General features: G+C 36.1%; 1 protein-coding gene and 1 long non-coding RNA gene across 3 annotated transcripts in view; one reads left to right on the top strand and one right to left on the bottom strand.

The window, feature by feature from the left end:
- Positions 1–7,148, bottom strand: part of SRFBP1 (serum response factor binding protein 1) — a 66,274-nt gene extending 59,126 nt beyond the window's left edge. The window contains exon 1 of the mRNA XM_015072467.3: positions 6,963–7,148. Within this exon, the coding sequence (XP_014927953.1) occupies positions 6,963–6,998 (36 nt within the window). The 5' untranslated portion in view covers positions 6,999–7,148. The remainder of the gene's footprint in view (positions 1–6,962) is intronic.
- Positions 7,149–7,200: 52 nt separating this feature from the next.
- Positions 7,201–26,477, top strand: part of LOC113604521 (uncharacterized) — a 75,173-nt gene continuing 55,896 nt past the window's right edge. Inside the window, exons 1-3 of one of the 2 annotated variants that reach the window (XR_003426474.2) lie at positions 7,201–7,581; positions 7,928–8,051; positions 13,532–14,198. This is a non-coding gene — a long non-coding RNA (uncharacterized LOC113604521). Of the gene's footprint in view, positions 7,582–7,927; positions 8,052–13,531; positions 14,199–26,477 lie in introns of those variants that run through there. The other variant, XR_008297374.1, reaches the window with a different exon arrangement.

The raw sequence follows: 26,477 nt of genomic DNA, 5'->3' as shown, positions 1-26,477 counted from the left end.
CTTTCTTATCCTTCTGATTTTGGCTCAACTGTCATTTCTCAGTAAAATCTTTTCTGGCTTTCTTAAGTGGGTCAAAATACGCCTATATAAACACTTAAAGAGTGCTACTAGAACTTATCATGACCATTATTTTAAGTTTAATATTTTACTTGTAATCCGATTACAATCTAATGTGTCTTCTTCCCAGTAGGTTATAAATTCCATAAGGATCAAGTGTCTGGTTTTAGTCAATATTATGTCTTAACACCTAACATAGTGATGGTATAGTGTAAGTTTTCAGTAAACATGTGTTAAATAAATGACCAGAAAGTCTACAATACTCACTTGTTCATTCACTGTTTCATATGTATAGTATATTAACAAAGTGCAGAGTAATCAGGTTTTTTTCCCACTAGATATGCTAACCTCTTTGGAATTTATTTTGAAGTTAGATTGAGAAAAAAAAATTTACTTGTACAAATAAAAAGCCATTTAGACCAGGTTTAAGTGAGAAAAGCTTACATTTCATACACAGCAAAGTGGGAGTTTAGGATACATTTTTTTTGAAAGTCCTTTATAAATCGATAGTGAGTGACAAATTATGCATTAAAATATATTAACAACTGTTTCTAATTGCTGCACCCTGAAGTTGCATGAAGTGATTATATGCTCTTTTGCTATCTGCTGTGAGCCAAATGTAACTAAGAAACTACAGTAAGCAGAGTTGGTCTTCAGTTATGTTCCGATCATGGGAAAGCTAGATTCCAATTTTAAAACTCCAATTTAAGAAGTACTATGTTTGTCATTACTGCATTAGGGAATTCTAAATGAAAAGGGAAGGCTTTACGTATGTAGCTTCATGTCAAAACCAAAAAATGCTTCTCTAACGTATTGACTTTTCCAGGATTTCTGTGCAAGCTATAAAAAAAATGTCATTACTATATTAGAAAACTAAGTACATTCATTTTATGTAACAATGGAATTATAATTTTATTTTTCTCACAAATGCTTGCCTCAAGTGCTTCACTTTCTTCAAGCACTTAACTTTATTTTTGCAAAAGTGACAAACAGGTACCATGAGCCTCTTTTTTACAAATGCAAAATTCATTTGCACCTAGGAATTATGAAGTTGGTTGACAGAAAACCCACAAGTCAACAAATAGTCCTAAAACATTCAATACTGTCAGAAGGCCAATGCACTACTTAAGGGCAATGTTCTTGGGTTTCCCAACCCAAAGCAAACAGAACTACCACTGTTAGAAATGTGAAATAAGTACGATACTGTCTGGGAGGGAAGGGAGGGAAGGAAGGAAAGAGAAGTAAAGACAGCAAGGAGAAAACAGAGGCATAATAATGGAAATGAAATGTGTTGACAAAGAAGAAATAAAAAGGAGAAAAAGTAAAAGGAAAGAGCTTGAAGAAAGAAACTGAAGGACAAATCTGTAGGTCATGACCAGCAAGACTGCCAAATCCAAGCTGAGGGCTTCCAAGCAGCAAAAGAATGTATTTAATTTGTTAGAGCAGAAGAAAATCACACACACACACACACACACACACACACACACACACACACACACACCTGATGCATATGCTCAAAGTGAGGTGTCAATGAGAACTTAGGCATATGGATGCTCTCAGTTTACCTGGTAAAATCTTAACACATTAACGTAACTTGGGTCAACTCTTGGGTAGACAGTACAAAAATAAGATCATAACTAAATTAAGTGGAAAGCTAACAGACCTGCTTGAGGAAAGACATGTGGGCACATGGGGAAGAATCAACATAAACACAGGAAAGGGAGCCACAAAGAGCAAAAGCTAGCAGTGTCTAATTCAAGGAGATTCCAAAGAAGATTTCCCAGTTCAGAGACGAGTAATACAATTTGTACTGGAATAACTGAATTATGGGGACACATGTATCAGAGCCCAACAATGAACTGTGTGCAGCCAGTGGAGATCAGCAGACAGTGAAAGAATCTTTTGCAATGTAAGCATTACTGTCCTACATTAGATACATTTAATAAACTAGCTTTCTCACTTATACAGACTCTTATAAGCTACGGTTAATGTGAATTTGCTTTTGAAAGAGTGAGCTATACTTTTGGGGTGACAAGGATACCAAGTTTCTGATATAAAAAGCTGAGAGCAACTACGGTCCCAAGATAAAAGTAAATACTACTCTGAATTGACCCTTGTTAGCTACCTGAGAACCAGACTACTAGCCAGCGTCTTTTGGTAATTCATTGACTTTGTCATGCATTTAAATTAACCTATAACAAAATCCCAGAGTTATTAGAAAACAATTGCTCCTTAGACCTTGTATTGCTCTAGGGGAGCTTGCAGTGCTAAGAAAAATCTGAGCATACCTGTGTTTCATTACCCATCTATCAGACCGCGACACACACACACAATCATGGCACATCATGTCCATGAGGCTGTTAGGAAATAGGCACTCTCACATGCTATTGATAGAGGACTATAAACTAGTGTACTCCTTCTGGAGGGAACTCTGGCAACACCTGATAAAAATGCTATTTCTAGGAAATCTATCCAGAGGATACATCTCCAACAATAGGAAATGGCTACGCACAGGACCGTTCACAGCAGCCTTCCTATAAAATGCTACATTAGACATAAAATAATGCATATAAATAAAGCACAAACAATGTGGTATTCTAAATCAATGCAGGACATATGCAAGTATAATTAGGAATAAACTCTAAAAGTGATGAAAAGTAATTTTTAGAACAATACATGTGGTATGACACTGCATTAATACAGTAACACACGTAAAGTATAAAAATATACAACATAAACACTGTGGGTACACGTAACATAATACATGCTGGTAAATATGCTACTAAATTAAACATATAGATAATAAAATAACACTGAAAGAATAATAACTACTTCTGAAACAGAGAAGAAGGTGAGTGGAATTAAGCATTAGAATATGGCAAAACATTGACACTTGCTAAACACAAGAATGAGATTATAGGGACATTTGTTATGTCATTTTCCATATGACTGAACAATTTCATATTTGATACAATTAATTATGATATGATAACTTATTATTAGTTATTATGGTATTAATTATACAGAGGACTTCTAATTTGGCCGCTTGGATAATTTACTGTTGAATTATACTTTTTTATTTTTGACGAACAACAATTTAAAAATTCTAGAATACTTGGTGATTATAACTTAATCATTGAGCATATGCTGCCACCTAGCACAACTTCTCAGAATAGTTTAACAACAGAACAGAAAACAGTTCCTTCTTTTGGACAGACCCTCATTTACTATTTCAGTAAAAAATATTAAAAAGGACTACACACTCAATTATGAAATAGAAGCTTTGCAACTTCAAAAGCACATACAAACACGGTTCTTGACATTTTTATCTTTTACAATACATGGAGACAAATCACTTTGTTCTCTGGCAATTCTGTTTCATGTTTAGGATCTAAGAGGAGGTAGAAAGCAATTTTCTAATGAGCTTCTTGGTAATGTGCTATCAGAAACAAAATAATGTCTGTTTCACATAAAGGCCCTTGGCCCCCCTATGGAATTAAAGTTCATAATGAGATTGTTTCACCTCCTAATTCTGATTGTGCATGTCACTGCTGCCTAAAGAAAGAGATGGCTGGAGCAAATCCAGCACTAGTTTTGCAAATTGTGTACTTACTACATGCTAGGGCATTGTTGTTTCCAATTGTGCATCCTTTCTCCACTTCAATGGAGAGGGAGAAAAAAAAAAGTCTACAGTTAGGAGATTTCCATCGCTCATGTGAACATGAAGTACCTCAGGTTGAGCTATCCATACTGTCCTCTGCCCAACACTATTTACTCATTGTTAACTGTACAAACTAGGTACTATGCTTAAAGTCAGGGAAGCTGCTGTAAGAAGTCAGTTAGATAGTCTCACTTTGAACTCCACATAAACTACAGGTCAAAATAAAACATGTAATAGATAATCATAAAGTGAAGTATAAAGTAATTTTTTAAAAGAAAAATAGAGGTAAAATTAAAAAGGGAAGATTTTACATACTTAAAAAGAATGAACATTATTTTAAGAACTGAGAATCAGGAAGTTGTCTATAAATGTCAGCTTTTCTCCTTGGAAAATTTTTGAAAAGAATAAAAACATTAAGGGTAGAAGACAATGAAAGTCAGTACAATAGGTGCCTGTGCTGGCAGGCTTTTTATTTTCACAAAAGATATTTTGGAAAATTAAACATGCTATAAATTAGACGGCCACATAATTTATTAAAAGAAAAAGCCTTAAAAATTTTGCACAGATAATGAGTATCAATATCACAAAAATAATACCAGAGATTTATAAACATTTGAGAATCTGGGGTGTGTGCATGGCTCAGTCAGTTAACCATCTGACTCTTGGTTTTGGCTTAGGTTATGATCCCACAGTTCATGGGATTCATTTCTGTGTCAGGCTCCAGGCTGACAGCATCGAGCCTGCTTGGGATTCTCTCTGCCCCTCTCTGTCATTCCCCTGCTCACACATTCTCTCTCTCAAAATAAGTAAAGTTAAAAAGAAGAGAGAGAGAGAATCTGTTGAACCTGTGGACTCCCCCCCCCCCACCCACCCAGAGACACACATATAAACACCAATTTACACATAATTTCAGGCAGTTATTGGATCCCTGAATTCCTAAATCTCAGTTAGGGAGAGCTAATCTAAGTTATTAAGAATCATAAAAATGATGGCTCGAGTTACTTACTGAACAGATGGGTAGTGAAGATATGATGGTGAGCAAAAAGCTTCCAGATAAATGGAGGAAATAAGAAACCTCTCTCACATTCACACACATATACCCTAAGCCAACTATTATAAGAGCTAAAAAGTAAATGGAGTTACAAACGCTTATAGAAGGGATAAAAGGATAAAGTCAAACTCAATTATCCTGAGAAAATAACAAGTAAAGTAGAAATATGAAATGGACTAATGAGAAGAAAAGGAGTTTTGGGTACAAGGGAGAATACGCGCAAAGGAGGAGTAAGAGTGCGACGCTTCCTAGTAGAGGAAGGCCAGTGAGGCTGAAGTAGGGTGTGGGAAGGGAGGCAGTGGTGTACTAGAAGGGGGAGAGGGGACTGGTCTTGTTTAGGCAGGTTTTTACCAAAAGCAACAGGAAGCCGTCAAATAGGCTGTAAGCAAGGGAGTCATGGGATTAGATTTCTATTTTGAAGCGAGCACTCACTCTAGCTGCACTATGGAGATCAGACTAGAGGGAGAGAAGAATCAAGGAAAATAGTTGGAAGGCTAGTAAGCAGTTCTGGTCAGAGATATAACTTGGACTGGGATGGGACGGTAACGAAAAAGTAATGGATTAAGATAGTGAACTCTTTTTCTGATACATTTCTTCCTTGGAGGAGTTATTTCATTTCTTTTACCAATTTTCTATGAGACGGTTTCTCCTAACTACTATTTAACAGTAATGACATTAGCCATTTATCTGTCATATTTGCTATATAAATATATTTTGTAATTGGCTGTCTTTCTTAAATTTCAGGATATTTCTCATTTTTATATGGACAACTCTATGCTTGTTTTTCCCTTTGTAAATTTTCCCTCCCGTTTATTTTAAATTATAATGTATGTTTACAAATATATGCTAAGATCTTCAGGATTTCCCCCTTCAATGTATCTGTACTCCACTGCCAAGTGAAATCTAGACTCATTAACCCGGAAGTAGGGCAGTATGTAATATATTTTAGTTTAATTTCCTACTTCATCCACACGTTCTCATCAATGGAGAGTTACCTAGCCCTATACTACCCAAGGGGGTCCCTACTACCATCTCGTTTTGGTTTACACCAGTCCTTTTGCCTGGAATGCCTTTTTCCCTTCAGTGAATCACTGACTGCAATGCCAGTCTAAGATCCTTAAAGACAAAGAATAATCACTTCATTTAGCCTTCTTTGGAAACTTTTCTGCACTACTTGTCTTTCTGGGCATTATTCTATACCATAGGCGGGTGCTGCTTACCCTTTCCTATCTGAGTTGCAACCTACAGGTTGCCTGAAAATACAAAGTATGTCTACACACAACTGTGCAAGGTGAACAGTAGATCATGCTCATAGCAAACACAGAGCCACTGAATACAGGATAAAAAACCTCCTTTGCATTAGCTGGGAGGTCCTCATTTGATTCTTGCTTCTCCAGCTTACTTTAAATCTTCAGATGTCTTATGATTCCTTAAATAGAACCAGAAACTGGAAAGGGGATAGCGCTAGAAATGGTAGCCTAGTGACACAGACACGGTACGTTAGCAGTGATAAGAGCAAATACCTGGTTTCAGACTGAATTTAAGAGAGAACGAGAGAAGGGGAGTTAGCGACAGCAAGTATAAACAACCCTTTTTAAAAATTTTGCTGTAAATGAAAGGAGAGAAATGGGACAGTAGTTGCAATAAGAAACATGGTATTGAGTGTACCTCCTTACAAACGACACGATCTCACTGTAGACCAGCAATCTCTTAGTATAAGCTAGAGTTCTTAACCTCCCGCCTTCACTTTCAGCACCCGATAAAAGGCAGGTAACGCCTAATGAGAGTTTATTAGCTGTCCAGCACCGTGCAAACACTTCCCATATTCCAATTAATTGCTCACAACATCCTTGCGAAGAAAGTAGGATCAAGAGCTTCGTTTTACAAACGCGGACAGTTACCATAAAGATTAAATGATACTCCCAACGTCTCAGAGATAAAAATTCATGGGGCCCAAGGGCAAGAGACAGGTCTCTTGCTTCAGCCACCTCGGAACCGTGAAGGGAAGTTACTGTGACCAGGCTCCGAGTTCCGGTAAACCTGCCTGGGCCCATCCAGCGGCTCCTTCAGCCGCACTCCTTACCCTCGCCCCCAGGAGACCACGCGCCTGTCAGAAAGACCCAAAGAGCCGTTCGTGGGGGGAGGGAGGGTACTAAAGGGCAGTCCCACAACTTCCCAGACCTCGGCGCCTACCTCGTTATTGAGGTTTAGACTCCCCTGTTGAGCCATGGTGGGTTCAAGGAGCGCTGCGACCAGCACGTGAACTCTGCGAATCAAATCGCTGGTGCGTAGCCACGCCCCTCTACGGCACGCTCTGTGGCCCAAAACTCACCGACCAACCTTCCGCGACGACACTTGAGGAGAAGGGAGATTGACTCTTTCAGGGACAGAACGGGAGTGAGAGAGAACGACTTCCGGAGTGAAGGGCTACGCGCCGGAACTGCACGTTCCTATGGAAACCGAGCCTGCGCAGGTGGTTCAGAGGAGGCTCGAGCTGTTGGCAAATGTGGAAGTTTTTTAAGATGCTTATTTATTTTATTATATTTGTTGGTAGACTTGGCTCGGCTGTTAAAAACCTTGTTTTTGTGTCCCAGTGGGGAGTGAAAAGACGTTTTATGAAAGGAACAGTTGAGTGACCAATTTTTGCACCGAATTTTTATCTGGGGTTTGTGAACATTCTTGCGCTTCTCACAAGAAGCCCTAATTAGATGCAGCTCTCCCCAACGCCCCCCCCCCCCCGCCCCCCAGGCTCATACTATAGCTGAAGCGTGGACCTATTTTGTCTGCACACTGTAATAAGGTTTGAATTTAGGTAACGAACGTTTAAATAGATTTAATACTAATATAATAATAGTAATAGCTGTTTAAGTAGATTTAAATAGATTTTTCCCTTTAGAAAAGGAAACAAATAATTGAACATTTGAGGAAAACTTTAAAAGCACGTTTGCAACTGCCTAAGGGAATGACTGTTTGAAGTATTTGCCTGCAGGTTGAAGAGACATTAAGGAGTAAATCTGAATTAGATAATCTTTGAATTAATACTTAACACCTGGTAATATTGATCATTAAAATGGGTCAGAGGCTGGGGCAAAAGCTTTACATGAATTATCTCCAAAATACAGACATGCGATGAGATAGGAACTATTCTTATTTTACAGATGTGGAAACTGACTTCGGAGGAGCCAAGTGTCTTACCCATAGCTTCCTAGCTGGGGCCAACCACTGCCACAGGACTGAGGGGATGGTTACATAAATCTGCGGAGCCCAGTGCAAAATGAAAATGTAAGACCCCTCATTGAAAAAGTAGGAAAAAGGTGTTTTTCTTTTCTTTATTTTTTTTCATGTCTTGCATGGTGTTTCTTGACCTGTCCTTTGTTTTTATTTGGTATGTAATGTAGTGTTCTGTCAAGCACAAGCATATTGGTGAATCTAGTGCAGACCTTTACAGGTGCCTGGGACCTGTACCCCAGGACTCAGGGTAGGATGCATGTTTTGTAACAAGATGGCAGCAGTTGCTGAGCAGAGGCAGGAAAGTGGGAAGCCAGAGAATCCAACTGGAATATGTGGGAGGCAAGACCAAAAATGACCCAGGACTAAACCCTTGAGATACGTTTCATTGTCACACTGGACTTCCCTTACAAAACTCAAATTCACAGATAAAATTGACAATTTCAAGACTGATGAAAGAACATTTAAGCTAGGCCTCCTTAGGCGCCTCTGTCCAAAAAAGACAGCTGTGTCCAGAGTCCGTGCTCTTAACTGATGATTCTGTATTCAAATTACATTAACCCAGACTTGTATTGTGGTTGTTTTTTTTTTCTTCTTTTTTTAGTTTATTGTGTGATTTGGGCACAAATCATTGATGGTTGACTTCCTCTTTGAATAATGTTGCACAAAGGTAGTTTTGCCATTAATAAGCCATACATTAAATTGTAATTGTCTCCTTAGTCATCTGTTTCTCTTCATTAAAGCTGAACTCCTGGAATGTAATGGCTTCTTCAACCTAGGTAGGTGGTAGGCACTCCATACATGAGTACATAGGAAAGGGCATTTTAAAGATAAGTGTAGAGCTTTATGGAAAATATGTATTTTAACTTGGGACAAGGTGTTTTTATGATTCCGTAATAATTCAGAAAATGTATTCTTAATATGAAGTTTGTCTGTAGTTCTTAAAGGCCCTGTAGTGTTTTCTCTGGATGACTCCTCTTGTCCAACACTTCAATCTTCTCAGGTTCAAGGTTTGTTTTCTACCTTTTCTTGGCCCAGGCTCTCTCCTTTGCCTTTCCACATGCCAGATCTGCTTTCTCAATGGCTACGTTTCAAGACTGGATTAAGTTCCATCAGTCCTTTTAAAGAATCCTTTCCGTAACTCCCAACAGAAGTTAATTTTTTTTCATCAGCACCTCATTTTTTATATTACTTACAATAGTCTGACTTGAAATTTCTTCTGTAAAAACTATTCTCATACATTATAAGCTTTTAGCAACCTTAGATGCTCATTTTAAACTACTAGTAGTTTTCCATTGTCCCTGATACATCGCTAACAAGTCAAACCATTTCCCCCTTTTGATGGTACAATCTCAAAAATTATCTTGATTCTTTGCAAAGATGATTCTACTAACCTGCTCTTTTAAGCTACATGCATTTCCTCTAGTAATAACAATGTATTTGTATTAATCAGGGTACAAGTGTCTCTGGAAAGCAACACATGAAAACACCTCTTCCTTTTATTCCTGAAGTGTTGACCTGATCAGTTAAATGCTACCAGATACATGAAAGAACAATTCTATTATTAAAAGCAACTACTGTGAGACCTCTTACCTCTTTATTACAGTGTTCCAATTAGTGGAAGTAAGGATCCAACAACATGTTCGATGGGAATCAAGTTTTCCATTTTTAGGTTTCTCAAAAGTTTGTCAAATCACACTATTTTTGTCTACGTGGGTTGCCATAACAAAATAACACATATGGGGTGGCTCAAACAACAGAAATTATTTTCTTAGAGTTAGGAGGGTACAAGTCCAAGATCAAGGTGGCATCATGTTTGTTTCTGGTTGAAGTTCTCTTCTTGGCTTGCAGTGGCCGCTTCTTGTTTTGTCCTCATGTGGCCATTCGAATGGACACACCTGGAGAGAGACTTTTGTGGTATTTCTTGCTTTTCTTTTAAGAATACCAATTCTGTTGGATTCAGGCTCTACCTTTATGACTTCATTCATCTTAGTTACCTCCCTAAAGACTTTATCTTTAAATACCAACATTTTAGGGATTTTAGCTTCAATGTATAGGTTGGAGTAGGGGTAGAGGACACAATTGAGGCCACTTTCTTTGAGAAAAGAAAATTAACTAAAAAGTAATCTTTTCCAGGGCACCTGGGTGACTCAGTCAGTTAGGCATCTGATGCTTGATTTTGGCTCAGGTCATGATCTCTGGATAGTGGGATCGAGCCCTGCATCTGGCTCTGCTCTGAGCAGTAGCCTGCTTGAGATTCTCTCTCTCTCTCTTTCTCCCTCTCTCTCTCTCTCTCTCTCTCTCTGCTCCTGTCCCTGACTCATGCTTTCTCTAAAGACTTTTAAAAAAATTTTTAAATCAATCTTTTCCTTATCTAACGTGCCCATTGATCTCTGTTTCTATCATTAGATATTGGGTAACAATTGATATTAGGACATTTGCTAAGTGAAATAAGCCAGACACAGAGGGACAAATACAACATTGAATATGTACATTATGAATTGAAAGCAGTCATATTCAAAGAAGAAAGGACTGGAATGGCGTTTGCAAGGGGTTGGAGTGAGGGAAATGTGGATGGACAGGTATTAGTCAAAGGGTACAGAATTTCATTATATAAGATGAATAAGTCCTAGAGATCAACTATGAAACATAATGCCTATAGTTAACAATATCATATACTTAAGAATTGCTATGAGGATAGTTCTTATGCTGAATGTTTTTATCCTCAAAAAAAAAAAAAAAGCATTAAAGAGGGCAGGATAAACTTTTGGAGATGATGAATATGCTAATGGAATAGAGTGTGGTTATGGCTTCATGGTATATACTGTGCTCACCTCCAAAGTTATTAAGTTGAGTGTGTTAATTGTGTACAGTTTTTTGTAGATTAATCTTATCTTAGTGAAGTGCTTTAAAAAAAGAAAGTTATGGGCTGGTACTAACAAGGTGATTGTAATGCTCCACCTTTCTCTTACTTGAATGAGTGGGTAAAAGAGAAGTTTTGGGGAATCCTTTCACTTTTTAAGAATGTGGTGTAATTTATAATCTTTATAATCTGATGATTTTGTACTCAAATTACATTTGAACAGTTAGTAATTCACTCACAGCAGATTGTAGTATAGCTGGGTGTTTCAGTGCCAACTGTTAACTACTGCATTAAGTTTTTGGTTTTATGGCTCTGCACTTTGAGTTCTCTATCCCTGGATGGCAGTGTTGTTCTCCAAATTTGACACTACAATTGAAATTTGGAAAGGTAGGGGCACCTGAATGTATCAGACTTTGGCTCAGGTTTTGGGCTCTATGTTGGCAGTGTGCAGCCTGCTTGGGATTCTTGCTCCCTCCTATCTCTCTGCCCCTCCCTTGCTCATGCTTTCTCTCTCTTAAAATAAATAAGTAAAACCTTTAAAAATTTTGGAAACGTATAGAAAGCAATCTAAGTAAATGGCTTATGACAACATTTTTTAAATTGGAAAGAAAACAGTTGAATCTATCAGATTTTGTATTTCTTTAAGGACTAAGATTAACTGCTCAGTTTTTAATTTTTGATTTGAAGTGAATTGCCAACAACAACCAACCCTCTAGGTGAACTGCTAATGGGTTTTTTTAAGATTCAACTTTATGTGTATGTATATATAAATACACACACACACACACACACACACACACACACACACACACTGAAGAGCGTAATTGGTTAGTATATAGAAGGCAGGTAATTTGCAAGTTCCTAGGCCAATATGTTTACTAAATTAATCCTCTAACAGATTGCTTTTTGCCTAGATTTTATTTTAATTTTTATGGAGTGTTTTGAATAGATTTGTTATTATATCTGTTATTATATGTGTGGGTAGGAATTTTAGATACTAAAATTTGAAAAAACTGGTTATGTTACATAATCAAATTTTACAAAATCTCAGGGAATGAGCTGACACTGAGTTAGCAATTTAGTATTTTGGCTAAGAGGTTTAACTCTGGAGTCAGACTATCTGACAACAAAGTTTAATTCCATTTTTTAATAACTGTATGCCCTTGGGCAAGTTATGTAAGCTCTCTGTGACAAGTTTCCCTTATAAAAATGAGAATGATAATCAGCCTCATAGGATTGTTGTGATGATTAAGCAAAAACACAGTGTAGTTTCTTAATGAATATTTACCTCTCAATAATTTAAACTGCTATTATTTTCCATTATCTCATTTCATCTTGACAGAAACTTTGTAAGATAGGCATAGTACGTAAGAGGGAGTTGTGTCTTATGAATAACAAATATTCCTGAGGTCAGAGAGGTAATAAGAGGGCAATCCAAGTCTGTTGACATAAAATCATTGGTGGCAGTTTTATAACAACTCCATGATATGAGTGTATAAACTACATTTATAATTTATGACTACCATGCCATTCTTTCCCATTCATCTAATTATTTATTGATTGTTCAGTGATTAAAGACTGAATACACTTTATAAACTATAAATCTCTTCCTATATATGATTTGTTTTTTTTAATTAGTTGCCAGTTAACCCAAGATAAGCTCAAGATTATGCAACAAAGCCTATAATGATTTAAGTTGAGAAAACATGATTAAAGCCCTGTATATTCACTTTAAATTTATGGCTGTGATTCATTTTAATCAACATTGTGGAGCATCTATTCTGCAAACCGGTGTACTGGTTTCAATAGGAGATAAATGATTAAGTCGTTGTGCTCTCCATGTTTACCATGGACTTACGGAATAATGACTTTAATAATTCCAATGCCAAGACCAACTATATTGAGTGCCATAGAAAGACTATTACAGGGAAGTGAGAGAACAATTTGATTAGAAGACTTCCTAGAGGAGATAGGTTTTGAGCTCTATTTTGAAAGAAGGGTGGCCCTTAAATAGGCAGCTATAGAATAGGGAGAGAATTCTCAGCAAAGGAAATTAGTCATATAAAAGCAAGGTGGCAAAAGACATTGTATTTCATGAAGTAATACAAAGGATTTGTCACACTTTCTTAAAGTTTTTAAAAACATTGTTAGGCATAGAAATTAAAACCTTTTAAATTTCTTAAGTGTATTTCCCCAACACACCCCTTAAAATGATAGTTCTCTTAAAGTTACTGAAATTTGTAAAAAGTGAAGCAAAATCTTTTAAGGCAAAAATCATACTTTATGAATCTTAATAGACTGGGAGAAGCAGGTCTCGAAATACCTGAGGATTTATACATTTGTAAGTGACTAATATTTAAAGGATATTTTGCTGTAGTTATATTTAAACAATGAGATGGAAATTTGGGACAGAATAAAGTGAATGGTGTAAAAGCCTGTTCAGAGAAAACATTTTTTATTTGTAGCAGATATTTTGGTCACTTGTCCATTGAGGCCGAGAGAGTGATAAAGTGTATAGGCTGGGGAGTTGCCTTTAGCTGGTCATTTAGCCTCTCTTTGAAGGAATACCAGTTTCTGGTGAGGATTAGGGTTAGAGAAAGAAGCTCTGTTATTTTCCCCAACTCCTACTCAAGATTCTCTAAAGTGCTGTCTCTGCTTCTTCACTTTTTAGCTGTTCCTCAAAGCCCTGCTGTTTGATTCCCTGTTACCACCACACTGAAACTGTGTTTGTCACTGTTACCAGTGACCTCCCAGGTGCTCACTATACTTTTGATTGTTCACAGTATGAGATATCACCCCTTTCTGTTGCCGGGATTGACTCACCTGAATGTGTTGGCTGAGCCAGTGACCCCCTTCCTCTTTTGTCTTCTCACATTTATCATTGTCTAAGCTAGAAGCCTTGCCAAATAGATGGACTATGTAGAGGTTGCTTCATGCTAGACTTTTTCATACCTTACCTTGGTCATGTGAATACTATTGATTCAAGAGAATTACCCAGCCCCACTGGTGATAGTGCTGGACTTGAGATCTGCCTGTGTTCATGTCTGTAACAACTAGTTTAGAGCGCAGGGAAGTTCCAAGCAAGGGCCAGGGTATGGGAGAGGTCAGCTCTGGATGCAAGAAATGAGGGAAGGGGCAAGAATTTTTCTGGAGAAAATTTAAAATTATTTACAATCCTGACTAAAGTCAACCTGCTTCTATTATCACCATGCACTAGAAATGCTAAAAAAAAAAAAAAAAAAAAGTGATAAAACTCTCCTCACTGAACAAATATTTTGTCTGTTCTAAATAATTACCACAGTTTTACTATTAAGTTTAAAAAAATGTAGATGTAAGCTTCAAAAAATGAATCCTCGGGGTGCCTGGGTGGCTCAGTCAGATGAGCGTCTGACTTCTTGATTTTGGTTTAGGCCATGATCCCAGGGTTGTGTGATTGAGCCCTGCATTAGGCTCAGTGCTGGGCATGGAACTTGCTTAAGATTCTCTCTCTCTCTCTCTCTCTCTCTCTCTCTCTCTCTTTCTCTCTTTCTCTCTCTCTCTCTCTCGCTCTCACTTCCTCTGCCCTTCTCCCTCGCTCACATGCTCTCTCTCTCAAAAAAAAAAAAACACATACACATAAAATCCTTAAAAAAATGTAGAATTTAGGTAATACAGAATGACTGTAGGTTAAACTGGCTTTTTGACTCAATGTTGCATAGATCCTGAATATAAGAATTCTAAATTGATGTACTGAGTGAGATCTTTTCAAGGTTGAGCAAGCTAAAATTTGATGAATAACTAGATTTTGCCAAGACAATATTTAGCTAGATTTAAGATCCATGTAATGGAAATAAAAATGTTTCTATATCTAGTACAGTTGACCCTTGATAACATGGTAGGTGTAGGGACACCAACCCCTACACATTCAAAATCCACTTATGAAATTGATCCCCAGAAACTTACCTACTAATAGCCTGTTGACCGGATGGCTTACTAATAATAGTTGGTTAACACATATTTGTACATTATGTGTATTATATACTGTATTTCTAGAATAAAGTAAATGAGAGAAAATTTTCAGAAAATCATTGGGGAAAAAATTACTTTTATAGCACTGTGCTGTATTTATTGAATAAAATTTGTGTGTAAGTATACCCTCCCATTGTAAACCATGTTGTTCAAGGGTCATTTGTACTAGTATTAAAACTTATTAGTTCTCTGGCCCTGAGTTAGTCATTTCATTTTCCTGAATCTCAGGATCCTTACCTGTAGAACTAGGGTAGTGGGTGGATGCTCTATGTAGACTATCTTAATTCCGTCAGATAAAAGGTATCCCTGTACACCAAATGCTTTTGAAGTACATCCCACATATCTTGCATGAAGTGGAATACCCTCATTTTGTTCTAATTAATCTAAAGGAATTATATATCAAGGGTAATTTAAGGTGTTTCCTACTTGTCACTTCTTCTATTTAAAAGCATAAATCTTATCCAGTGAAAGATCAAAGTAGGTCTTTGAGGGGTTCAGCATTCATAGACTTAGCTCCTGGGCCACTAACCTCTTTATTCACTATTGCATTCCCCCGTACCTTATCTTTAGTTGGTCTTACTTTTTTTCATGCTTGGAAATATTGATTGCTGAGCTTTCTGGTTTCAGTCTAGTTAGTTTTCTAGTTCCCAGTCTCTAGATTGGTAATTCTATAATTGTGGCAGAGATTGAGAGTTCCTTCCATTACCTGTTTTCCTCATCTGATACTGCAAAACAATCATTGATTTTAAGGTAGGACAGCTAAAAATATACTTAACCATCCAGAATACAGACTCTGTTTTAGCCTCCTTTACCAATATCTCTGACCAAAAGGATATAAATGTAAGTTGTAGGTACACTTTATGTTGAAGTGAATGTACCTCCTGTTCTTCCTCCTTACCACTGGCTGGAATGTTGACATAATGGCAGGGCTCCAGCAGTATTTAAAAGTATACAGATGAAGGCCACATACATAATGGTGAGCTCAAAATTTGGAAGGAATATAGGTCCCTAACTACTTCATTGAATGGTTATACCAAATCTGGACTTTTCCTTGAGTGAAATAAAAAACAAAACTTAGGTGTTTGAGCCCCTGTAAATTTGGGTTTTATATAACAATAAGGTGAACCTGATTTTGTCTGATGTAATGATAATGGTAAATGCTTATTTATTTTGAAAGGGAGAGAGTGCATGTGCATGCACACAAGTGGGGGAGGGGCAGAGAGAGGGAGAGAGAGAAAATCCCAAGCAGGCTCTGAGCTGCCAGCATGGAGCCCAATGTGGGGCTTCATCCCACAAACCTGTGAGATCATGACCTGAGCTGAAATCAAGAGTCAGAAGCTTACCGACTGAGCCACCCAGGTGCCCCGATAATCATATTTTTAAAAATTCTGTTCACTTATCTACTCATGTATTACTTTCCTTCCCAGTCATTTTTCTTGTTGTTTAGTATATATCTGTCCTATAAAAATGCTTATATTTTTGTGTTCTACAGCTGGAGGGTATCCTAGGTTTTGATTAAGCAAAGTGTTGTTTCAAACTATTAAAGATCAGGTTAGAAAAACACCATGAATAGATCTATATTCATTTGTTTGCTTTCTTTCAGGGATTACAGCCCTGTGCTGCCTGTTACCTAATATATGAAAGTTATATATAAGTTACATATGAAATTCCATATATTTTATTCAGTTTTCAAGTTGTTTACAACAGAGAGTAATCCCAGACCCTATTATTCTCTCAAGGTTGAGAGATGAATGTCCTCCCTGCCTTTTTTTTTTTTTTTTTTTTTTTTTTTTTTAGTGTTCTCAATGTCAGTATTAATTATACTTCTTCTGCACAACAGGATGTATTTTATGAGTATTTGCATTTTAAAATTATTTTATTGTCTTATTTTAAGAACTAAAATAATTCCTAGATACCATGGTGTCATGGTATTTAATTTGTCCTCTACCCTTATGTTTCTTATGATTTGGTACTTAGATCTGGAGGCTGAATGGGACTCTAACTCTTGAAAATAAAAACACTTCATCAGTAAGATTGTGTACTTCCATTCGAAGACATGGGTATTTGACTCCTCTGTGAAATTAGTACCTATTTTGATCATTATCTAGCTCTATTAATTTCTTAATGGTTCAAAAATGGTGATAATTTAAGTGCATTATTTGGTATTTATTTAGGCGGTATCCTGCTTCTATAAAGAGAAACTTTTCCTTCTCAACTATTTTGTTATCTTAGGATATGATCGTGTAGAAGAGGTGGGATAAATACTTGATAGCCTTTATCAGTTTTAAAAATGAATTGGTTTGCTAGCATAATAAAAAAGTTGACTAAGGAGTTTTCTGTTTTTTGTTTGTTTTAATACCCTTTTAGAAAGTAAGCACCAACCTTGGGGGGAAAAAAATCTACCTATCTGGGTTCTTAATCCTGCTCTGTTGACCAGGTGGTCAGGGAATAAGTAAGGGTAGGTCATGTGATATAAGAAGGTACATGTAAGCTGCTCAGCAACTTTCTTTCTCTTTTCCTAGGTACAGTCAGACAAATTGAAATGTTACTGCTCCTTGATGGTTTTTCCTTTCTTTCTTTCTTCCTCTCTTCCTTCCTTCTTCCCTTCCTTCCTTCCTTCCTTCCTTCCTTCCTTCCTTCCATCTTTCCTAGCAGAAAAAGTAACAGGAACGAAAATCCTAAGGAAAAAATAGGGTTTTTTCGCAGAGGGCTGCGAGTTATCTTGAGGTGGAGATTCACAGACCAGTCAGGTTGCTAGGAGAGGCTGCAGTTAGGCTGCAGTTTGATCAGACATATTAATTGCCCAGAGTGAACTAGTATAGAAAGACTCAGAGAGGGAGAACCAACTGTATTTTAAGACACCGAAAAGTTCAAAACAAAACAGGAAAACCAAGTTCTTTTACTAAATTCTGGAAGTAATTGCTGGGCTGAAAACTGGAGGCAAAGGAAAGAACTTTAGAGACAATAGGCTGTAGGATTCAGAGAGATCAAGATCAATTGTAAAGTCAAAGGGCCTAAGATAATTGCTTTAAAAGAGTTGGAGAATCCAAAGGTTATTTTCATTGAGCCATTTACACAAGACTTGAACAGAAAGATGTGAAAGGAAGAAATTCTTAAAATACTGAAGTGCTCAGTGTTTAATTTATTCTGGGGTGACCTAATTTGTTTCAGATTTTGGGGATGTGGTTGATTATATATATTTGATTATATGCTGATTTAAATTCTGTATATATCTTTATTAGAATGGAACCCAGTTTTAAATGGAGTTGTTCCAGTTTTGCTATGTGGATGATAAAAAGACTGTTAATTCTAGGTGCACCTGGGTGGCTCAGTCAGTTGAGCATCCGACTTCGGCTCAGGTCATGATCTCACACATTGTGAGTTCAAGCCCTGCTTCAGGCTCTGTGCTGACAGCTTGGAGCCTGCTTCTGATTCTGTGTCTCCCTCTCTCTCTGCCCCTAACCCACTTGCATTCTGTCTCTGTCTCTCTCAAAAATAAATAAACATTAAAAAAATTTTTTTAAAAAGGCCGTTAATTCTAATAGTGGTTCAATTAAACAATCATGAACAATACCTCTTGTCAGAAATATTAGATGGAAGGATAGCAACTGCTTGTCAGCATCATCAGCCTGCCATGTTAAAAACTACCTTCTCTATTTTCAAAGTAGAGATTCAGCAGTACCACTGCAGGGCTACAACCAGACTCTAAACACTACAATTCTTCCAGTTGCCTGAGTTTTATTATATTGGTTGTAGCTAAGCAGAATTATATCTTACTTAGCATATGTGCAATCATCAATGTAAGAAATACTAATAAATAAATGAAAGAAACCTCCCCCACCCTCAGGTTGCAAATATAAGAGCGGCCAAAAGAGCAGTAGTGTAAATAGTGTGCCATGTCAGTGGAGACAGATCAGCAAGGTTGAATGGGTAGAACAAAAGTATGTAATCAGAAATCATGAAAAAGTCTGAAAAGAAGTTGTATTTCATGGGAGAATTCCAAATGTTTCTTATTCCTTCTAGTATGTCAAATCCAAGTAATGACAGAGTAGTTTAAGAAATGTCAGTTTTGGTTATAATTTTGGCAGTGTACTAGATTATCTATCTAGTCTAGAATACTGTTATTTAAACAGAAATGGGAAAAATGGACTCATGAATTTGGAAGAATGATGAATCACCCATGTTTAATAATTTTATGTCAAAAAAGAAGTGTAAAGCTATGGTTTTAGATATGAATTTCACCTTATGAAGATTTTTGCAAGGCAGTTTCCACAGCAAAGACATGGCCTTTCTGTTTCAGATAAATGTGACAATTTTTTTCACTTTTCAGGAAGTGGACTTTAAATTTTCATGTTATCATTTTTAACACAAGAAATCTTCATCATATTTTTAAATATAGGAATTAATTACAATGTATGGTTGTATATTCTTAATAAAAACTGATTTCTACTTGGATCTACTATCAAAGATATTTTATGCCCTCAGAATATTGGAACTTGTTGCCAAAAAATTTTTTAAATGCATGTATGAAATGATGCTAAACTTTTAATTGAAGAGACAGATTTTCCAATGGTCATACATATTTAATGTATTTACTAGAGTTTAAGTCCATTTTTCATTGGCTTTGCACTGAGGTTTTCAGAATAGCACCATTCTGGTGTGACAGCCAAAAAATAAGGTCATCACTGCTTGTGGGATAAAGGGAATGTGTGAATTTCTAGGTTGATACAAGCAAAGGTATTGGAATAACATTAAGCTTTCTTTGATTCAACTCTGCAGCCATTCTAAGTGAAGACCATGCTCCCCATTTTGTTATCTCCATAACATATCAAGATCTAATAGTAATAGGCTCATAATTAAAATGTTATGGCTCTTAAAAGTATTACTAAACTAGAGCACCGGGGTGGCTTAGTCAGTTAAGTGACTGACTTTTGCTTTCAGCTCAGGTCATGATTTCACAGTTCATGAGCTTGAGTCCCATATCAGACTGTACATCTGGTGGTATGGAGACTACTGGTATTCTCTCTCTCCCTCTCTCTCCGCCCCTCTGCTCCTCACACTGTCTCTGTATCTCTCAAATGAATAAAGACTTCTAAAAAAGCATTACTAAATCAAAAATGTTCAGATCAGAACTACACTTTTTTACCTATTTCCTTATTAGCCAAGTAGTGGCTAATTTTTCTCCTCTGGCCCTTGTGCCCCTGAGCCTGAAATTGGAATGAATTCCCTTATTGTTCCTTTCTCTTGTATCTAGAACATTGACCCTCTCTCCCTCCTAAAAGCATCTAGCACTGAAGCTTCCCATCAGACTGTGTCACTCATTATTGGCCAATTTCCCATTCCTTGAAGGTTTAAACAGTGGTTAACTATACCTATCTGTAGTACAACAAATACAAAATTTTGATGATTTCAGTATCTACAAAGATTTAAGTAAATGAATTTTCCAGTTCCATGCCCTGGTTTCTCAATTCCTTGATTTTCATTTATTTACCCTATTTTCACCCTAAAACAGCCAACCTCTCTCATGTTTTTACTCTAAACTAGCCATAACTAGCAACTGCACTCCTTCCTCCATAATTTCACTTGTAAGCATCCTGCTTTCTTTTCCTTTCCAGCATTTTGTTATGGAAAGTTCAAACATACAAAAACGTTGAAATAATTTTACAGTAAATACCTGCATAATCACTACCTAGATCATATCATTAATATGTTACTATATTTGTTATAGAACATACCTATGTGTTTTGCTTTCCATCCCCTTATCCATTCTTAATTCATCTTCTTTTAGAAGGTATTTTAGGTGTATTTAATTTTTCTTTTAGGTGTATTTTAATTTTTTTTAATGTTTATTTTTGAGAGAGAGAGACAGAGACAGAGACAGTATGAGTGGAGGAGAGGCAGAGAGAGAGGGAGACACAGAATCCAAAGCAGGCTCCGGGCTCTGAGCTGTCAGCACAGAGTCCAACACGGGGCTCAAACTCATGAACTGTGAGATCATGACCTGAGGCAAAGTCAGACGCTTAACTGACTGAGCCACCCAGGTGCCCCTTAAGGGTATTTTAAAGTAAATTATAGACATCAGTATACTTCCTGTTTAATATCTCATTATGAACACCATTAACTACAGTTTAATATTTGTTACAATAATAGTAATTCTCTCTGACACTCATGAATAATCTGCATTCTACTTTGCCACTGGACTCTGATCTTGAGGGCATACACATGATCCACTTATATTTGTATCTGTAGTGGCTAGCTCAGGAGTGTTTTGTAGGTGGTAAATAAATGCTAGTTGAATGAATGAAGGTTTCTTCTATAGTAACACTAATCCAGTAATGAAGATAATAGAATAAATTCCACTGGATCTCTCAAGTCCAGAATTAAGTTCCCTTAACAAATCAGGCAAGGATGTCAGGATGCAGACTGAGTTTATAGACAAGTCAGGCTTTTCCTTAGCATGTTTTTCTTACATTTCACTATGTTCTAAAGAAATGACAAAACTGAAATTTGGTGCCAAAAAGGCATACTTATACTTGTAGCCATATTTATTTTCTATTATGGCTAAGTAAAGGCTAATAGTTTTTATCATTAGGTTAGTATGCCTAGAATAATTATGATGATAGTCTCTCAAAATAGAATTACTTACAGAGTATGCTTTATCTACAGGCTGGTTTAAGCAAAACTATATGCTATATAGCAGAAAGAGACTGCTAAGAATAAAATATTCATGTCAAATCTTCTTTGGTTACATGGATCAGGCATTTAATAAACTGGACACAACCTGACTTGGCTTTTAGACATCTGTGTTGATTTTCCATGGTTGCCTCTAGTAGAAGTTATATTGATGTCATGATGTTAATAAGGAAATTAGGACTGTGTAATATACTGTCCTCCCAGCAATTTAATTGGATAATTTATCCCTCCTGGTATGAGAATCAGTCAGCCTACTTAACTGAACAGATGCAGAGGAAGAGAAATGTGTGAGATACTCTGACAGAATGACACCATCCACAATGCTAAACAAGTAGCATACATTGTGAATGCAAACCTTACATAATAGAATAACACCTTTTAAAACACAAGTGTGATCATAAAACCATCTGCTTCATAATCAGTTTGCAGAGTACATCTGGTATTACTATATTGGCTCACCAAATTATTCCTAGATGCATTTTAAAACATAAAAGGAATACAGATAGTCTATAGGTTGAAAGACTAAATGTCCAGATGGCTTCCTTAGTACCTTTCTAATTTCATCATTGTACTTCTTAATTAAGCTCTCTCTTAGTAAGCATGTAACTGTTACCATTAAAAACACATATTGATTAAATGAGTGTTTGAAGGACTCAGATAAGTGGTGTTTTCAATTTAGTTGTGTAAGTTGAGTCTATTTTTATTTCTCTTTAATTACTCCTTCCTATTAAAATAAAAGAAAATGCAACATCAGAAGAGTTCTTATTCCAGTGGTAATACCATACATGATTATATTGTTAGAGGAAATAGCAAAGCTTAAAATGATGGATTAATGTAGAGCACACAGTTGGTTCTGACTTTGAACAAATTTAAAAAGGTAGTTAAAAAGGTAGTCTAAACTCAGAAGATGCCCTTAACTTTTATTGTCATTGATATCAGATAAATTTGTTACTACATCCTCTGTAACAGTTACGCTTGAGTTGGAAATAATTATTTTCTGGTTGATCAGTATTTCACAGGCAAAGTTCTTTATTTTGGAGAAAAACTGCAAAGAATTGATGCATGTTAAAAGATTATTTTAAAAACCATGTGGTTTACTGTTTTCATTATGACCCTTTACCGTTTCCTTAGTTTGGATTTTAGGATTCTCATTTGCATTTGTGTCTGTCTCCTGTCAGTATTGTTTTTTCAAAAACATTTATTTTTAGGGACACCTGGGTGCCTCCGTCAGTTAAGCGTCTGACTTTGGCTTAGGTCACGGTCTTGTGGTCCCTGGGTTCGAGCCCTGCAGCAGGTTCTGTGCTATCATGACAGCTCAGAGCCTGGAGCCTGCTTCAGATTGCGGGTCTCCCTTTCTCTCTGTCCCTCCCCTACTCATGTTCTGTCTGTCTCACTTTCTCTCTCCCTCAAAAAATAAACATTTAAAAAATTTAAAAAACGATTGTATTTAAATATAATATCTACATTGAACGTGGGGCTCGAACTCACTACTCCAAGATCAGGAGTCCCATGCTCCACCAACTGAGCCAGCCATGCACCTGTCTCCTGTCAATACTGGTATTTTTAGTACAATTCTATTCTTTGTGCTGTCCTGAGGGGATAGGAAAGAGTGTTTTTAATAGAATGTTGTAACAACTCTTAAAATCAATATATTTAATTTCTTATCCAGTGTTGAGGACAATGTGGGAGAAAGGCCACTGCTTTTAATAGTTTAATATTCTAGTGTTCTAGTAATTTTTAGAGAAATTTAGTGATATGCATTAAAATGCAAACTTTTTATACCCTCTGATTTGGCAATCTTATTTTGAGGACTGTGGGTACACTTAAATGTACACATACATTTACAGAACACTCATATCATTTGAGAATATTCATCATACTCTGATTTGCAAATTGTGAAAAATTGGAAACAAGAAATTGTTGCCTAATAAGGGGCCAATTAAACATATTGTGTCCCATCTATGCCCTTGTTTTGTCAAAAGGAATCCCAAACTATTAAATGTTGTAAATGCCTAAAAACAGACAGAAACACAAAACAAATTTAAAAAAAAAACATTGATAAAGTGTGTGTATGCTTTTAAAAAATCTAATTTGTTTTCTTTGGGCTTGGATCATGGAAGACTTCTTTCTATGTTACAAAGTTCTGTTACGCTTAAATATTTTACAACCAGCATGCATTAGTCTTGTAAACTGACAAATAGTAAAGATAATGAACAATTTTAGTAGTTGCAATGGATAGTTGGAATGATTTTAATTCCTTTATTCCCCCTCCTCCCTATATGCGACAGTTGTTAACCCTGTTAACCCTTTCATACTACTTCTGAAATCGTTCCCACCTTTTGCTATCTTAAAATCCAATCCTTCCCATAACTGTTATTTTTTCAATGTCTATTTTTTCAGTATTATTATTCTTACTGTGATTTCCAATTTACGTTTCTTTTTGAAAATTTATTTTGGGTTCAGAATAATTTGTTTCCTGTACAAAACTGACAGATACAATTTGGGTGGTCTTTGGTTTTTGTTTTTGTTTTTGTTTTTGTTTTTTGAGAGACAGCACAAGGGTGGGAGGGGCAGAGAGAGAGGAAGACACAGATTCTGAAGCAAGTCAAGCTCTGAGCTGTCAGCACAGAGCCCGACAGGAGACTCAAAGTGGTGGGCTCAAACTCGTGAACCGTGAGATCTTGACCTGAGTCGAGGTCGGATGCTTAAATACACACTATATCTGAGAAGGCAGAGTTTTTTAAAAGGTAATTGACCCCGAAAAACTTTGAAATAAAAAACAGTTCAGGATTTAAGTAGTATATACACTTACAGACTTCTTGTCTCTAAGTAAATTTCAATTGAATGCACCATACTTGCCACAGACAATAGAGGCTTTGACATCTGAAGCTTTACCAATGAGCATTCTGTAGTTCTTTAACGAAAAGTATGGAACAAATGCAATTAGAATTAGAGCTTTTAAAAGTCAGAATGGATTTTGGTGATGTAAGAATACTGACTTTTAGTTTTAGGTCATGTTTGAACTAATAGGTAAAGTAATAAGTACAGAGTATTTTTTCAGAAACTTTGAAGATAAACACTTGAAGTAGAAGTTAGTTATATAACTAGTCCAAGTTAGGTGATAGAGAAGAAAATGAGAGAAAAATTAGCAGTATTAACATTTCCTAATTATTCATAGTGAGTGGCAGTGGTAGTCAAAGGCAACTTTCTATAAAAGTATGGGACCAAATATATTTTATAAAGTTGTACTTATATTGGTAAGTATATAACCAAAAGTAAATGATTAAACTTGTAAATTATTCCTATAGATTACTGTAAGTTCCAAAATATTCCTATAGATTCCAATAAATTCCAAATTATTATGACAAAACCAAAATAGCTTGATTTCAAAAATAAAGCATCCTTAGAAAGAATTACTAAAGGATTATTCCAGTAAAATAAAAATGAATGAGCTATTAGTGAAATTCAAAAATCAGCAGGGAGAAAATAAATTAAGAAGGTTTGCTAACTCTAAGTATAGAACCTTTAAAATGCTTAAAAACAATATGGAAAGAAAATTCCAAACCATATCAACATGGGACATTGAGCAACAGAAGCAAGTAGAGAGAAGGAATACGATATAGCATATTAATGTTCTGTTAAAGTGGAGAATATTGATGAACTCTAGATGCTATTAAAAATAAGTGCAAGTGACGGCAATTTCCTAATGACTAGAAGAAAACAGAGTGTATAATGTAAAACCAATAGGGGAAAAAAGAACAAAAAGACATAAGACCCCCCCCCAACAAAAAGCACAAAAGAAGAAAAAACAAAAAGTGCAGTAAAAATGAAAATATAAAATGATACAGTAAGAAATACAAACATAGCAGTAACCACAATGAATGTGAATATGTTAAATATACTTATTAAAAAAATAGGAGTTCAAATTAATTTAAAACCCTTTAAATCCAGGTAAATCCAGTAAGAGACATTTATACACATGTTCATTACAACACTAAATAAGCAGAGGAACATAGAGGACTATTTCCCCATCATAAGAACAGTTCATCATGAAGAACAAAAATTTGCTTGGAATTTATTACACAATTTGACAAATATAAAATCTACAATCATAGTGGGAACTATTTTTAAAAATATTTAATTTTTTAAAAAAAGTTTATTTTTGAGAGAGAGATAACATGCATGCATGAGTGAGCAGGGGAAGGGGAGAGAGGAGAGAGAGAGAATCCCAAGCAGGCTCCACACTGTCAGTGCAGAGCCTGACATAGTGCTCAAACTGAGAACTGTGAGATAATGACCTGAGCTGAACCCAAGAGTCATACACTTAACTGAGCCACCCAGCTGCCCCCATACTGGAACTTTTAATATTTATCACTTGGAAAAATAGCTTAAAAGATTAAAATAAATTAAGATTGTTGAAAATTACAACTTTAAATGCTAGGGTTGATCTAATAGAATTGCATTAATTTCCTATTCTCAAAATATAGAATATGTATTTTTTCAAACATGTAAAAATAGTCTTCAAATAATTTATGTTTAACCTTGGAAGAAATCTTAACAAACAGGAAGAATTGTTTTCCTGCAGATCATATTTCCTGATCACAATACAGTGCAATTAGATATCAATAATCAGGAAAGTACATGACTAGAAGATAAAAACACAATTCTAAATGATGTTTGTGTTCAAGGGGAAATGGATATGGCTATTATAAGGTGTTCATAACTGAACAAATATGTGTGTATCACATATCCCAATTTGTGGTTGTGGCTAAAGCAGAGCACTCAAAAAATTTAGGACTTAAATACATGATAAAACTAATGAAATAGTGAAAGTAAATGAAATGAACTTTAAGAAGACTAAAAATAAAATATACCTCCATCGAGTTCAGTACTGAAATTAATAGAAAAGAAGACAG

This window comes from Acinonyx jubatus, chromosome A1 (genome assembly GCF_027475565.1).
Source record: "Acinonyx jubatus isolate Ajub_Pintada_27869175 chromosome A1, VMU_Ajub_asm_v1.0, whole genome shotgun sequence".
NCBI lineage: Eukaryota > Metazoa > Chordata > Mammalia > Carnivora > Felidae > Acinonyx > Acinonyx jubatus.
Note: the sequence above shows the minus strand (reverse complement) of the source record. Positions and strands in the feature narration are given on the sequence as shown.